This window comes from Neoarius graeffei, chromosome 24, assembly GCF_027579695.1.
Source record: "Neoarius graeffei isolate fNeoGra1 chromosome 24, fNeoGra1.pri, whole genome shotgun sequence".
NCBI classification, from domain to species: domain Eukaryota; kingdom Metazoa; phylum Chordata; class Actinopteri; order Siluriformes; family Ariidae; genus Neoarius; species Neoarius graeffei.
In genome coordinates this window covers 18,027,270-18,042,633 of record NC_083592.1, presented here as the reverse complement: position 1 = coordinate 18,042,633, position 15,364 = coordinate 18,027,270, and the positions used below count along the sequence as shown (strand labels likewise).

Here is a 15,364-nt window from a genome sequence, read left to right as displayed (position 1 = left end):
ACTCACTTTTACTTTACACTGGTTGTGTGGCAGTGAGATACTGTGGATGGAACACCAGTCCATTGCAGAGCTACTGTGCACTTGAAAAGTGAAATTAGGGGCCAGAACACATCATTGGTCAAGAGCCAGGAGAGATTCACTCCATATGTTTGATGGCATTAAAGGATGGGGTAGACCACAGAGACTTCCTATATACCTCTTGCTCATAGACCATAGTACATAAGAAGATGATGATGGAGAGGAGAAAGCCATCATCTCCTTATGTACTATGGTCTATGAGCAAGACAATGAAGGAGAGCGTTTAAGTATGCTGAAAATAATGGCTGAGAGCAGAAAGAATGAGTAGAAAGAGATGGAAAAAAACAATGTGAAAACGATATTAAATTTTACATAGGTTGTGGAAAGTCAATTTTCCATGAATCGCAAGTGTCACTGAGAGGTTGTTTGGACCCCTCAGTGGAAAGCAAGAAATACAGCCAAGATAAAAGCCTCTGAATGCTTTACAAAACCTTTACATCTCTTTTCCCCAATTAGGTGGTCCTCTCAAGCACTGTTAGTGTGGATGGTCATGTGCTTGCAGTATCTGATAACATGTTTGTACACAACAACTCCAAGCATGGTCGACGAGCGCGAAGACTGGAGCCAGGCGAGTCACTAGAGAACACCATGGAATATGGTGAGATGAGTAAGAAATTAGTTCTTTGTCTCTTTACAACTGGGATGACATACAATACTTTCAGTATACTGTAGTACTGTGCAAAGGTCTTAGATACCCTATTTTCTTTCATACAACTTTTATTATAGATGTTTATTTTATGACTTCTGCATTGTTGGGTCAGGACAAAAACATTTTATATTTCCATTTTATGTTATATTTATAAGCTTATCTTTCTATATAAACAGCCACCCCATGTATCAAAGCCATCAGCCCCAGTGAGGGCTGGACCACAGGTGGAGCAATGGTGATCATTATCGGAGAGAACTTCTTTGATGGTCTCCAGGTTGTGTTTGGGAGCATGCTGGTGTGGAGTGAGGTTAGGCATGCTCGAAGACTTTAATAGCTTCACTATAATCTTTCAGCTGATCTCTTTATGTGTTGCGATAGAACTTCACTGTTACTATTTCTGTTACCAAAATCAACTTGAGTATAATAAATTAAACTAGTGTTAGTAGTGGTTAATACTACTAGAACTACTGTTTGTGAGCACAGGAATGGGTCATTCTTTATTGAATTTAACTGCTAACTGTGTGTTTTTAACAGTTAATCACTCCTCATGCAATCCGAGTTCAGACACCTCCAAGACACATTCCAGGGGTAGTAGAAGTCACACTGTCCTACAAATCAAAACAGTTCTGCAAAGGAGCTCCAGGAAGATTCATTTACACAGGTATGGAGAAAGTCATAAACACATATGTTTTTGGTATTTCTATAAATTTTATACTCCTAACAAAATTAATTTGCTTTTTCTAATGTATTATAGCTGTATGTATGACTTTTGAAATAATGTAATCCTGTGTCAATGTGCACTCTGAATTTGTCCTTAGCACTGAATGAACCAACCATAGACTATGGCTTCCAGAGACTTCAGAAGGTCATCCCGAGACATCCTGGGGACCCTGACAAACTGGCAAAAGTAGGGAATTTCCTGCTATACTGAACATCTAAAACATTTATATGTGTACCAACAGTATTTAACCTGGCTGTTTTCTGGTTTTCTGCTTAGGAGATGCTGCTTAAAAGGGCAGCAGATCTTGTGGAAGCAGTCTATGGCAGTACCCACAGTAATCAGGTAACCACAAAACAGTGCTGCCCTCAAATAGGTGTAAAAGATTGACTGTGTAAATATGGCCTTGATTAACTGAGTGTCAGGAATTGTAGGGAAGGGCAAGTGTGAGTGCAGACTTTTTAAATACAAAGTAAAACTCACATGAACAAACAAAACAAGACTTTTAGCATTGGAATAGAACCTAGACATTGTAATAATCCTGATCATGGGTAACAGATAACAGAAGTTAGACAAAGGAACACATCGCTATAAAACTTAAATAGGGTGGGCAACAAGACACAACAGGACAGTGTGGGTGATCAGTGAGACATGTGACATACAGGGGCTAATGGGTAATGTAGTCCTCACCATCTTGATGGTACCGTGAACCCCTGCTTTAACATTCAACATGTGAAAACCAGTCAAGAGGAGGCCCTGGGCCGCTGGTTAGTGCGACCACCGTAGCAAGGTCAGCAGGGGCAGTGATGCCCACAGTAAAGCCTACATGCATAGCAGCTTCCTCAGCTGAGCAGGGAAGCGGAATGATGTCACTGGCAGGGCAGGGTGGTGGAGCAATATTACCAATGGGTCAAGGTGGAGGGCAATGACATCCTCGCTCAAATCTGGGGATGAGGCAGATTGGATACAGATGCCCTCCCCCTCTTCCTCAGGCATGCACATCACTTGTGAGGCCATCTTGCGCACCTCTGGCTTACTTGTGGCTTGTGAGGTTGCTCACTTGGCCACTGGCTTACTCATGACTTGCGGGGTTGCCCAGTTGGCCTCTAGCTTACTTTTAGCTTGCAAGGCACCCTGTCAGCCATTGGCTTACTCATGGCTTGCAAGGTTGGCCTGTTGACCTCTGGCTTACTTGTGGTTTGTGAGGCTGACTCGTTTGCCTCTGCCTCTAGCTATGTTGGAGAGCCTCCCCTTCAGCATCTGGTGTGAGCATGGCCATAAGGTTGCTGTCCGTGTTTTGCCATGTAGGACTGGCTGTCACACTGGTTATGCCTCCCCCATCCCTCCCCCTAGGCCAAAAGTAGGTCCAGACAGGCACTGATCTGGTCAACCATCCACTGGTTTTCCTTGATCTGCTTAATCTGGCTCTGCACACACTGGCAAATTTCTACTGCATCCATCTTACTTCTGTTAAGAATTGTAACCAAAAGCAGAAGCAAGTGCAGATGTTTTTAATACAACGGTAAACACACACACGAACGAACAAAACAAGACTTTTAGCATGAGCACAGAACCTTGATGTGTAATGAACCTGAACATGGATAACACATAACAGAAGCTAGACAAAGGAATACATTACTAACATAAATAGGGTGCTTAACAAGACATAATGAGACAGTGATCAGTGAGACATGTGACATACAGGGGCTAATGGGTAATGTAGTCCAGCACCATATTGGCACGACCACTGAGTTAAGAATAAATGAATCACCATCACCACATAAACATTTAGCATATATCCCATTGGAGCTTGACCAGTTACATTTCACATAGGAATTGGGTTTTGACTTTCAAAAACCTGTCTAATTTAACTTCTAATAGTCTTTAATTCAAGTCACTGCAATTTTATTTGTATTTTGCTTTTTACATTAGACATTGTCACAGGACGGGATTACAGAAACCCAGATGCAGCTTTATTTTCCAATCCCTAATGAGCAAACCAGAGGTGACAGTGGTAAAGAAAAACTCCCTGAGACAGCATGACTTTATGAGATTATAAATCATTACTCTTCTACACAACAGTATTATGTTGAAAGGATTTTTAGTATGAATTAATCAACATTATGATACAATCTGCAGTATCTGGGTGAGTTTTTGGGAAGTGCACATCTTTAGGGTATAAGCAGGAGCAGGCTATGAGTCACAAGGGTAGAAGCCTGAAGTAGAAATAGTATCAGGATGAATCAGGCAAGACCAATGGGTGAGTTTTGGGGGTGCAACTCAATAGCACTGCAAATTTTCAATGCTTAACACATCAAATTCAGTTCAAACAACTGCAGTATTGAAGAATTAAGAACACTAATTGTACAGTGTTGTGATTCCTATAAAAATCATGAGGACACTATATATGCAAGTACAATATGTGTAAGTTATTTTTTCCTCCTATGTGACTGTAGGACATGTTATTGAAAAGGGCAGCAGACCTTGCTGAAGCTTTGTACAGTGTACCACGGCCCCACAGCCAACTACAGGCTCTGCCCAGCTCCCCAGTGCATGGCAGTGTGATGGGACTAAGCTCCTACCCATCTCAGCTCGGTGTGAGCATTGGAGACCCTGGACAAAGCAGTGGCCAAGGTGAAAGAGGCCAAAGAAAGAGTGTCCTGAAGAATATGGATGATTTTACAATTTTGTGATATGTGCACAATAGTTTAGAGTGTATTATACACCAGCACAAGAGAAGGATACATACATGTCACACATTATTTTAGAATATGTTTGGACCAATATCTGAAAAAAAGATAAAAACAACAAGATGGAGAAGCACAGTCAGTATTGTAAAGCATATTAAATATGAAAAATTCATATTATATAATATGTAGGCATATTAAATAAATTATACAAATATAATAAGGTTAAAACATTAAGCGGTACTGACAATATCTATATTTGTTAGAGGCACACTGATTGATTCATTATAAACAGTCGCAGTCTCTTAACAGTTTACATTTCTCTGCCTTCTTGCAAAAGGTTACATGCGTAATTCTACAAGTTTGTCTCCACGGAACTACCCATCTGCATCAACCCCTCAGCAGTCCACCTATGGCTCTGGAGGAGGCATGAGTGGAGGGTATGGCGCTGTACCCATGGGCAGTCTGGGTGTGCCCGGGTCCCCTGGCTTCAGCAGTGCCTCCCCGAACAGCTCTCCTTATGGTACTGAGTACTTGTTTTTTTGTTATGAAGCAACACCTTTAAAAAAAAAAAGATAAAATGCCTGTGGCATCAAAATGAAAAGTTTGCTCTCTGTATCAATTATGCATAAACATTAATGTCACACTCAGTCCTATGTATCAATTAGCTGTTTCAGTAGGGGGACATGTACAATACCATTCAAAAGTTTGGATATACCTTCTAATGCAATGTTTTTTTTTCTTTATTTGTATTAATTAAAAGACACTTCATGTCTTAATGATGATCTTAATGATAGGCTGTTGTTTCACTTTACTTACTTGTAGCATAGGGCTATTTTCTGTATTTTTATTATTTACTATTTACTGTTTGATGATCTCAAACACAATAAGAAGGCATGAAATTCCATTAACTTTTGACGAGGCACACCTGTTAATTGAAAAGCATTCCAGATGACTACCTCATGAAGCTGGTTAAGAAATGCCAATAGTGTGCAAAGCATCATAAAGGTAAATGGTGGCTACTTTGAAGAATTTAAAATATGAAACAGATTTAGTTAAAACAATAACAACAGGGCGGCATGGTGGTGTAGTGCTTAGCGCTGTTGCCTCACAGCAAGAAGGTTCTGGGTTCGAGCCCCGTGGCCGGCGAGGGCCTTTCTGTGCGGAGTTTGCATGTTCTCCCCGTGTCCGCGTGGGTTTCCTCCGGGTGCTTTGGTTTCCCCCACAGTCCAAAGACATGCAGGTTATGTTAACTGGTGACTCTAAATTGACCGTAGGTGTGAATGGTTGTCTGTGTCTATGTGTCAGCCCTGTGATGACCTGGCGACTTGTCCAGGGTGTACCCCGCCTTTCTCCCGTAGTCAGCTGGGATAGGCTCCAGCTTGCCTGCGACCCTGTAGAACAGGATAAAGTGGTGAGAGATAATGAGATGAGACAATAACAACAACAACACTTTTTGTGTACCACATAATTCCATATATGTTCAATATGTTATTTCATAGTTTTGATGTGTTCAGTATTGTTCAAAATACAGAAAAACCTATGAATGATTAGGTGTGTCCAAACTTTTGACCAGTACTGTATGCAGTATTATCCCTTTTCCCAAACCCTAGACACTCCCCTGTAACATACCTTGCAGAGCCTAAAGGTTTTCAGTTGTCAAGGTCAAAGGACTGGTGTGAACAGGTTTTGCGAATTACCAAAAAGCTTCCTATGTTATATATAGTGCTCTCCACAATTACTGACACTCCTTGTAAAGATTAAATGGGTTTGAAAAAAAGATACCTTTTGGTGAAGTAGTTTCATGTCACACTGAAAAAAATGAGAAAAATCCAATCTCTAATTGAAATAAATTTATTCAGAGAAAAACAAATCTCTCATCAAGAAATCATTATTTTCAAGAATTGGCACACACAATTATTGGCACCTCTGTATTTAATACTTTTACAACCTCCAGTTGCCAATAAAACAGCACTGAGTCTTCTGCGATAACATTTTATATGGTTGGAGATACAGAACAGGGTATCTGAGACCATTCCTTTTGACACAATCTCCCCAGATCATTCAGGGTACTAGGCCCTCTCTTGTGCACTCTCCTCTTCAGCTCACCCCACAGGTTTTCAGTGGGGTTCAGGTCAGGGGACTGAGATGGCCATGTAGTCAGCCAACCATTTTTGTGTTGATTTGGACATATGCAATCAGGACATTGGATCATTGTCCTGCTGGAAGATCCAGTGATGACCCAGTTTTAGTTTTCTGGCAAAGGCAGCCAGATTTTGATTTAAAATGTCCTGATATTTAATGGAATCCATGATGTCATGTATCCTAACAAGGTTTCCAGGGTCTTTGGAGGAAAAACAGCCCCAAAACATCACAGGACTTCCACCACATTTTCAACATCAGACCATAGAACACAGTTCTAGTCAAAATCGTAATAGCGTTTTACAAACTTCAGGCACTTACATTTGTGGTTCACTGAAAGAAAATACTTTTTCTGGCATACCTTCCAAATAATCTGTTGAAATAGAGGTGGTGTCTGATGGTGGTTTTGGAGACTTGGAAACCCTAAGATTTTACTTTTTCTTGTAATTCACCAACAGTGATCCTTGGGGATTTTCTTTCTTTCTTTCTTGGTTTTTTTTTTACTTCTCTTATCATCCCCCTCAATGTACGTGGGGGCAAAATAAGCTTGGATCCTCTTCCAGGTAAGTTTGTAACAGTTCCAGTTGGTGTCCACTTTTTTTTTCATTATTGCTCTAACAGTAGAAATGGACATTTGCAGGTGAGTAGCTATTTTTCAATAACCATTCCCTGACTTATGAAGGTCAACACCCTTCTCCCTCATTTGGTTTGTATGTTCTCTTGTCTTTCCTATGTTGATGGATGACTAAGAAAATTTGGCCTTTGTGTCACCTCATATTTGCAACCCAGTTAATCAGGAAGTCATGGATTCCAGCTTGAAAAGTCCTACATACTCCAATCAACTCAAAAATGTACACTTTAAATGGGAAACATGCTTCAGTAACATTAAGCTCACTATAATTTCCACGGGTGCCAATAATTGTGGCACATGTGATTTTATTAAAAATAATTATTTCTTGATGAGGGATTTGTTTTACTCTGAATAAATTATTTCAATTAAAGTTGGTATTTTTCTAATTTTTTCAGTGTGAGATGAAGCTACTTCACCAAAAGGTGGATTGAAATAATCCTTTTTACTAAAGTTTACAAGGGGTGCCAATAATTGTGGAGGACACTGTAAAAGCTTTGAACAGAATTCACAAACATTTGATTGATCTCTATTTCCTATAATGTGATGATAGTACAAGAATAAGAAACATAATAGAGAGACTGATGAAATGATGGAACTGCTTGCCAAGTTTATAAAAAGTCACATTCCTACTACTAGATCTGTTTATTTGATATACAACTGGTCCTTCTATTTATTGTTATTGTATGTGGCAGCATTATAGAGGAGGTGTCCCTTTAATAACTTTTCCTTCTATATTTGCTAACTTTGCTGAAATTATGTTGTGTCTGCTCACCACTATTAAAAACAAAAATAGTTTCTAACACTACCTTCCACTCTTATTCTGTCCTTTCCAGTTATGCCATCTAGTCCCACTATACCAGGCTCTAGTTCATCTTCCTCTCTTCTGCCCTTCTCATCTTTTCCTTCCACGGCCAAACAGAAGAGTGCTTTTGCTCCTGTCTTGAGACCACAAGGCTCACCTTCACCTGTCTGTCCCACTTCAGGAAGCAATGGCTTCAGAGGTGACCACAGATTCATTGATATGGAATTTCTGAAGATGTTAAACATAAATACAGGAGAATAAACCACAGGAGAGGGAGTGCTCTTATACTTTATCATCACAACTGTGAGTTGGTTGTAGGCATGAGACCACAGGCCTCAAGTGTGATATATCTTCATCTGACAAGCTTTCATATTTTAAGTCAAAAGTTATATATTCCTGAAAAGTATCATTTGCCATGTCTGCAGATGATGTTGCTAACATTACCGCAGTAACCGCTTAGAATGGGTTTTATGTAGCAAGCAGAGTGATACACAGTGTAAAATCCCAATTCCATATTTTATTCAGAATAGAACATAGATGACATATCAAATGTTTAAACTGAGAAAATGTATCATTTAAAGAGAAAAATTAGGTGATTTTAAATTTCATGACAACAACACATCTCAAAAAAGTTGGGACAAGGCCATGTTTACCACTGTGAGACATCCTCTTTTCTCTTTACAACAGTCTGTAAATGTCTGGGGACTGAGGAGACAAGTTGCTCAAGTTTAGGGATAGGAATGTTAACCCATTCTTGTCTAATGGAGGATTCTAGTTGTTCAACTGTCTTAGGTCTTTTTTGTCGTATCTTCCGTTATGATGCGCCAAATGTTTTCTATGGGTGAAAGCTCTGGACTGCAGGCTGGCCAGTTCAGTACCTGGACCCTTCTTCTACATAGCCATGATGCTGTAATTGATGCAGTATGTGGTTTGGCATTGTCATGTTGGAAAATGCAAGGTCTTCCCTGAAAGAGACATCGTCTGGATGGGAGCATATGTTGCTCTAGAACCTGGATATACCTTTCAGCATTGATGGTGTCTTTCCAGATGTGTAAGCTGCCCATGCCACACACACTAATGCAACCCCATACCATCAGAGATGCAGGCTTCTGAACTGAGCGCTGATAACAACTTGGGTCGTCCTTCTCCTCTTTAGTCCAAATGACACGGCGTCCCTGATTTCCATAAAGAACTTCAAATTTTGATTCGTCTGACCACAGAACAGTTTTCCACTTTGCCACAGTCCATTTTAAATGAGCCTTGGCCCAGAGAAGACGTCTGCACTTCTGGATCATGTTTAGATATGTCTTCTTCTTTGAACGATAGAGTTTTAGCTGGCAACGGTGGATGGCACGGTGAATTGTGTTCACAGATAATGTTCTCTGGAAATATTTCTGAGCCCATTTTGTGATTTCCAATACAGAAGCATGCCTGTATGTGATGCAGTGCCGTCTAAGGGCCCGAAGATCACGGGCATCCAGTATGGTTTTCTGGCCTTGACCCTTACGCACAGAGATTCTTCCAGATTCTCTGAATCTTTTGATGATATTATGCACTGTAGATGATGTTATGTTCAAACTCTTTGCAATTTTACACTGTCGAACTCCTTTCTGATATTGCTCCACTATTTGTCGGCGCTGAATTAGGGGGATTGGTAATCCTCTTCCCATCTTTACTTCTGAGAGCCGCTGCCACTCCAAGATGCTCTTTTTATACCCAGTCATGTTAATGACCTATTGCCAATTGACCTAATGAGTTGCAATTTGGTCCTCCAGCTGTTCCTTTTTTGTACCTTTAACTTTTCCAGCCTCTTATTGCCCCTGTCCCAACTTTTTTGAGATGTGTTGCTGTCATGAAATTTCAAATGAGCCAATATTTGGCATGAAATTTCAAAATGTCTCACTTTAGACATTTGATATGTTGTCTATGTTCTATTGTGAATACAATATCAATTTTTGAGATTTGTAAATTATTGCATTCTGTTTTTATTTACAATTTGTACTTTGTCCCAACTTTTTTGGAATTGGGGTTGTACACACACACACACACACACACACACACACACATACATATATATATATATATATATATATATATATATATATATATATATATATATATATATATAATCTCATCTCATTATCTCTAGCCGCTTTATCCTTCTACAGGGTCGCAGGCAAGCTGGAGCCTATCCCAGCTGACTACGGGAGAAAGGCGGGGTACACCCTGGACAAGTCGCCAGGTCATCACAGGGCATATATATATATATACACATATATATATACACACACACACTGTATATAAAATTAGCTTTGCCATAGCGAGATATATATGTACATACATTATGGCTGGGAAACCACTACAGCTTGTGCCAATTACAGTGGCCCCATTGTACCTAATCTGCATGTCTTTGAACTGTTTTTGGAAACCGGAGCACCCAAAGGAAACCCACACAGACATGGGGAAAACATGCAAACTCCACACAGAAAGGCCCCTGTCGGCCGCTGGGCTTGAACCCAGAACCTTCTTACTGTGAGATGACAGTGCTAACCACTACACCAGCATGCTGCCATCATATACAGGGTTGGTCAAAATTATGTTAAGACTTAAATGGTAGAAACCACTGATTCACAAAACATACATCATATGTGCAAGATGATTTACAGGACGGTCTCAACCTATTTACCATCGTGTTCAACACACAAAAACCAGCAAGCAACAGTACCATTTAATCTGTCACCCATGGCATAGGCCTATGTCTATCTGCAGGAGAAAAATAATCCATTAGTGTTAACATAATTTTGACTAACTCTGTAGAAATACACACAACCCCAATTCCAAAAAGTTGGGACATTCTGTAAAACATAAATAAAAAACAGAATGTGAAGATTTGCAAATCATGGAAACCCTATATTTCATTGAAAATAGTACAAAGACAACATATCAAATGTTGAATCTGAGAAATGTTATTGTTTTTTGAATAATATATGCTCATCTTGAATTGGATGTCAGCAACACATTTCAGAAAAGTTGGAACAGGGGCAACAAAAGACTGAAAAAGTTGTGTAACACACACACACACACACACACACACACACACAAAAAAAAAAAAAAAAATGGTTCATTGGCAATAGGTCAGTAACCTAATTGGGTATCAAAAGAGCATCCCAGAGAGGCTGAATCTCTCAGAAGATGGGGAGGGGTTCACCGCTCTGTGAAAGACTGCATGGGCAAACTGTACAAGAATTTAAGAATAATGCTCCTCAATGTAAAAATTGCAAAGAATTTGGGGATCACATAATCTGTGGCCCATAATATCATGAAAAGATTCAGAGAATCTGGAGAAATCTCTGTATGCAAGAGACAAGGCTGAAAACTGACACTGGATGCCTGTGATCTTCAGGTCCTCAGGCGACATTCCATTAAAAGCAGACATGTGTCTGCAGTGGAAGTCACTGTATGGGCTCAGGAACACTTCAGAAAACCATTGTCTGTGAAAACAGTTCATTACTGCTTCCACAAATGCAAGTTAAAACCATATATAAACAATATCCAGAAACACAGCCACCTTCTCTGGGCTCAAGCTCTTTTACGATGGACTGAGGTGAAGTGGAAAATTGTCCTGAGGTCTGAAAGTAGTTCCAAAAGTAGAAATTCTTTTTAGAAATCAGACACCACGTCCTCCAGGCTAAAGAGGAAAGGGACCGTCTGGCTTGTTATCGGTGCACAGTTCAAAAGCCAGCATATAGTATGAGGGTGCACATGACATGGGTAGCTTGTACATCTGGGAAGGCATCATTAATGCTGAATGATATGTACTTGTTTCAGAGCAATATGTTGCCATCTAGACAAAATCTTTTTCAGGGAAGGCCTTCCTTCTTTCAGCAAGACAATGCCAAACCACTTTCTGCACATATTAAAACTGCATGGCTCCATAGTAAGCGAGTCCAGCTGCTAAACTGGCCTGCCTGCAGTCCAGACCTGTCTGCTATTGAAAACATTTATCGCATTATGAAGCACAAAATATGACAAAGGAGACCCCAAACTGTTGAGCATCTGATATTGTATATCAGGCAATAATGAGACAACATTTCTCTTTCAAAATTACAGCAATTGGTCTCCTCAGTTCCCAACCATTTACAGAGTGTTGCTAAAAGCAGAAGTGATGCAACACAGTGGTAAACATGCTCCTGTCCCAACTTTTCTGAAATGTGTTGCTGACATCCAATTCAAAATGAGCATATATTTTTCAAAAAACAATAACATTTCTCAGTTTCAACATTTGATTTATTGTCTTTGTACTATTTTCAATGAAATATAGGGTTTCCCTGATTTGCAAATTATCATATTCAGTTTTTATTTACAGTTTACACAGCACCCCACTTTATTTTGGAATTGTGGTTGTAATGATGTCATTTCTCTTTACTCAGTTGAGTGGTTCTTGACATAATATGGATTACTACAGTTGTGGGCTATTTACTGTATTTTTATTATAATTTACTGTTTAATGATTTCAACTGCAGGGCGGCACGGTGGTGTAGTGGTTAGCGCTGTCGCCTCACAGCAAGAAGGTCCTGGGTTCGAGCCCCGGGGCCGGCGAGGGCCTTTCTGTGTGGAGTTTGCATGTTCTCCCCGTGTCCGCGTGGGTTTCCTCCGGGTGCTCCGGTTTCCCCCACAGTCCAAAGACATGCAGGTTAGGTTAACTGGTGACTCTAAATTGACCGTAGGTGTGAATGTGAGTGTGAATGGTTGTCTGTGTCTATGTGTCAGCCCTGTGATGACCTGGCGACTTGTCCAGGGTGTACCCCGCCTTTCGCCCGTAGTCAGCTGGGATAGGCTCCAGCTTGCCTGCGACCCTGTAGAAGGATAAAGCGGCTAGAGATAATGAGATGAGATGAGATTTCAACTGCCTTGAGAAGGTAAAAACGTAGTCCACTAATTAACTTTTGATGAGGCACACCTATTAATTGAAAAGCATTACTTCAGGACGCTGGTTAAGATAATGCCAGTAGTGTGCACAGGGTCGTCAAGGTAAACGGTGGCTACTTTGAAGAATCTAAAATATCAAACTTTTTTTTTGCACTTTTTTGTTTGCCACATAATTCACATAATGCCACATATGTTCCATCAGTTATTTCATAGTTTTGATGTCTTCAGTATTGTAGAAAATAGTCAAAATACCAACCCCCAAAACAAACAAACAAACAAACAAACAAACAAACAAAAAAGAACCTAGTAGCCAGTGTTTACCTTGATTACGCTTTGCACACTCTTGGCATTATCTTAATCAGCTTCATGAGGTAGTCACCTGGCATGCTTTTCAATCAACAGGTGTGCCTTGTGAAAAGTTAATCAGTGGACTAGTTTCTTGCCTTTTTAATGCATTTGAGATTATCACACAGTGAACAGTACATAATAAAAATAAAGAGCCCTATTCCACAACTGGAATCCATATTATGTCAAGAACTGCTCAACTAAGTAAAGAGAAACAACATCCATCATTACTTTAAGACATGAAGTGTTTTTTTTTTAAAAAGTAAAAATAAAGAAACACAGTTGAATTAGAAGTTGTGTCCAAACTTTTGACTGTTACTATATATTTACACCTTAATTAATTACTATTTATCATGTAGACATTTATTCTAATTTATTAACAGTTTTTTTCTTTGTTCTCTTTTTCTATAGCAATGACTGGTCTCGTTGTCCCACCAATGTAGAAGATAAATTGTTATGAGATTAGACCTTTTCACCAGCTGATGTTCCAGGGTTATACTGAGACTAGTCTTTACCTCCTAATGACTTACAGCAACACACATCAACCACACAGAGAGACACTGCACACTTCATAATTTAAACCCTAAATGATAAAAAGCAGTGAAATTCATCTTTCATTAGATATGAACTAAATATGAATGGGACAAGACGATGGAAGATGAACATCTTTGAGGATCTTCACAAAGGAAAGATGGTATTTTCATATTTGCATAACTTCTCCTTAGCTAAGAGAGCCTTCACTAGTCTGTCAGTCATTTATGATGATTTTTCTACAAAGATTCTGGATCACATGATCCAAGGACTCTCATCACACTTTAAGAAGCAAGGTGTGAATCTCTGAGAGGATTGCCATCTCTTCAAGCTTTTTAAAGGTTTGTGCAGAAACCTTGTTTAGAAAAGACATTTTATAATGATTACCTGAACATTCCATTTATAGATGTGGAGAATTTTATTTTCTTTGTTAGCTTCAAAGTAAGGGAAATTATACTTTGTACCGCTCAGAGATGTGATTTGATGACCTCATATATTGACTTATTTAAAGAAAATGCTATATAAGTTATTATTTTTTAGGTTAAGTAATAATAAAACACTTTGATCCTATTTGTAATTGTTCTACTTGTTATATCTTATTACTATGTTGCCATTATTTTTATGTTGTGAGTTTATAATGAATGTTATTAGCTTATTATTTTTAAATGCAAATGTTTGCCAGATAAATCCTGAAATCTTTTTTTTTTTGTGGGAAAAAAAACCCTACATATTTTTAAACACTGTTTCAAGTGTGGCACTGCATACTGACATAAGGTATTGTCCTCCAGGATCATCGATAAACTTGCCTCTTGTTGTTTGGTAATTTGGATAATTTTTTAGCCTTATATTCAGAGTTTGCTTGCAAGCTCTTATTGCATAGACGATACAGTAAATATTACTGTATATGTTTACAAATTTTGTAGTTCAGAAAAATTCTACTTCAAAAATATTTTGTAATTCAGTTAGTTACAGCTGCATTTTCATCAGTCATGTGTTGGAGATTTCCAGCAGTGTTACACTTTGTTCCCCCACAGAACCACTCTGTAACTATGCAGTACTTGATTAGGCTTGAACGGTTTGTGATCACTGTATGTCATTAAAGTAAATAAAAGAAACATTATAATACCACATTTCATTTAGAAATAAAAGCATCAACGATCTCATTTATATTTGTTCCTTCATAAAACTGCTTGAATTAACAAAAATAACTGGGAAAAAAATTTTCTCTAATATATGTGATACAGTCCTGTGAAGGAACTCATTTAATGTTGGGTTCCAGTAAATTGGTGTCAGTTATTAACAGACATATGGAAATTATTACAAAAATGTTATATTGTAGCATTGCAACAAAAAGGCTAGTAAATTATTTGAAGGTAATGATTGGCACAAACAAAGCTAAGCTAACAGTTCCCTACATAACTAAATAAGTCTCTTTTTCATAACATGTACAAGGTGTGATGGTGCAGTGCTAAATGTAATTTTTAATCTCAGGTCATTCATTCATCTTCTGTAAGCACTGCAGCTCCAGACCTTATCCTGGGAACACTGGGTGAGAGGCAGGAATACAGTGCTGTGGACAGGTTGGCAGTCCATCAAAGGGTGTCAAACACATACTTCCCCTCTCATTTACACCTTGGGGTTATTTAGAGTAGCATTTGTTTGTGTGTGTAGTAGAAGGAAAATGGAGAACTCTGAGGAAACCCATGTTCATAATGGGAAAACAGGCAAAACTCTGCACAGACAGTAAACCAAGCTCAGGATCAAACTGGGGACCTGAGCTGTGATGGAGCAGCTTAACCTGCTGTGCCACCCACATTAACACCACAGTGATATTGTTTCATTTGAATGTGCC

At 39.1% G+C, this 15,364-nt stretch overlaps 1 protein-coding gene across 8 annotated transcripts in view; it reads left to right on the top strand.

Annotated features, from left to right (window-relative positions):
- Positions 1–13,424, top strand: part of ebf2 (EBF transcription factor 2) — a 44,851-nt gene extending 31,427 nt beyond the window's left edge. For 2 of the 8 annotated variants that reach the window (XM_060907652.1, XM_060907647.1), the window contains 9 exons: positions 535–676; positions 904–1,034; positions 1,262–1,388; positions 1,546–1,634; positions 1,725–1,790; positions 3,902–4,079; positions 4,473–4,655; positions 7,718–7,906; positions 13,393–13,424. In XM_060907652.1, the coding sequence (XP_060763635.1) occupies positions 535–676; positions 904–1,034; positions 1,262–1,388; positions 1,546–1,634; positions 1,725–1,790; positions 3,902–4,079; positions 4,473–4,655; positions 7,718–7,906; positions 13,393–13,424 (1,137 nt within the window). Of the gene's footprint in view, positions 1–534; positions 686–903; positions 1,035–1,261; positions 1,389–1,545; positions 1,635–1,724; positions 1,791–3,901; positions 4,080–4,472; positions 4,656–5,100; positions 5,104–7,071; positions 7,075–7,717; positions 7,907–13,392 lie in introns of all 8 variants that reach the window. The other 6 variants (XM_060907651.1, XM_060907650.1, XM_060907653.1 and 3 more) reach the window with 6 other exon arrangements.
- The last annotated feature ends 1,940 nt before the right edge of the window (positions 13,425–15,364 follow it).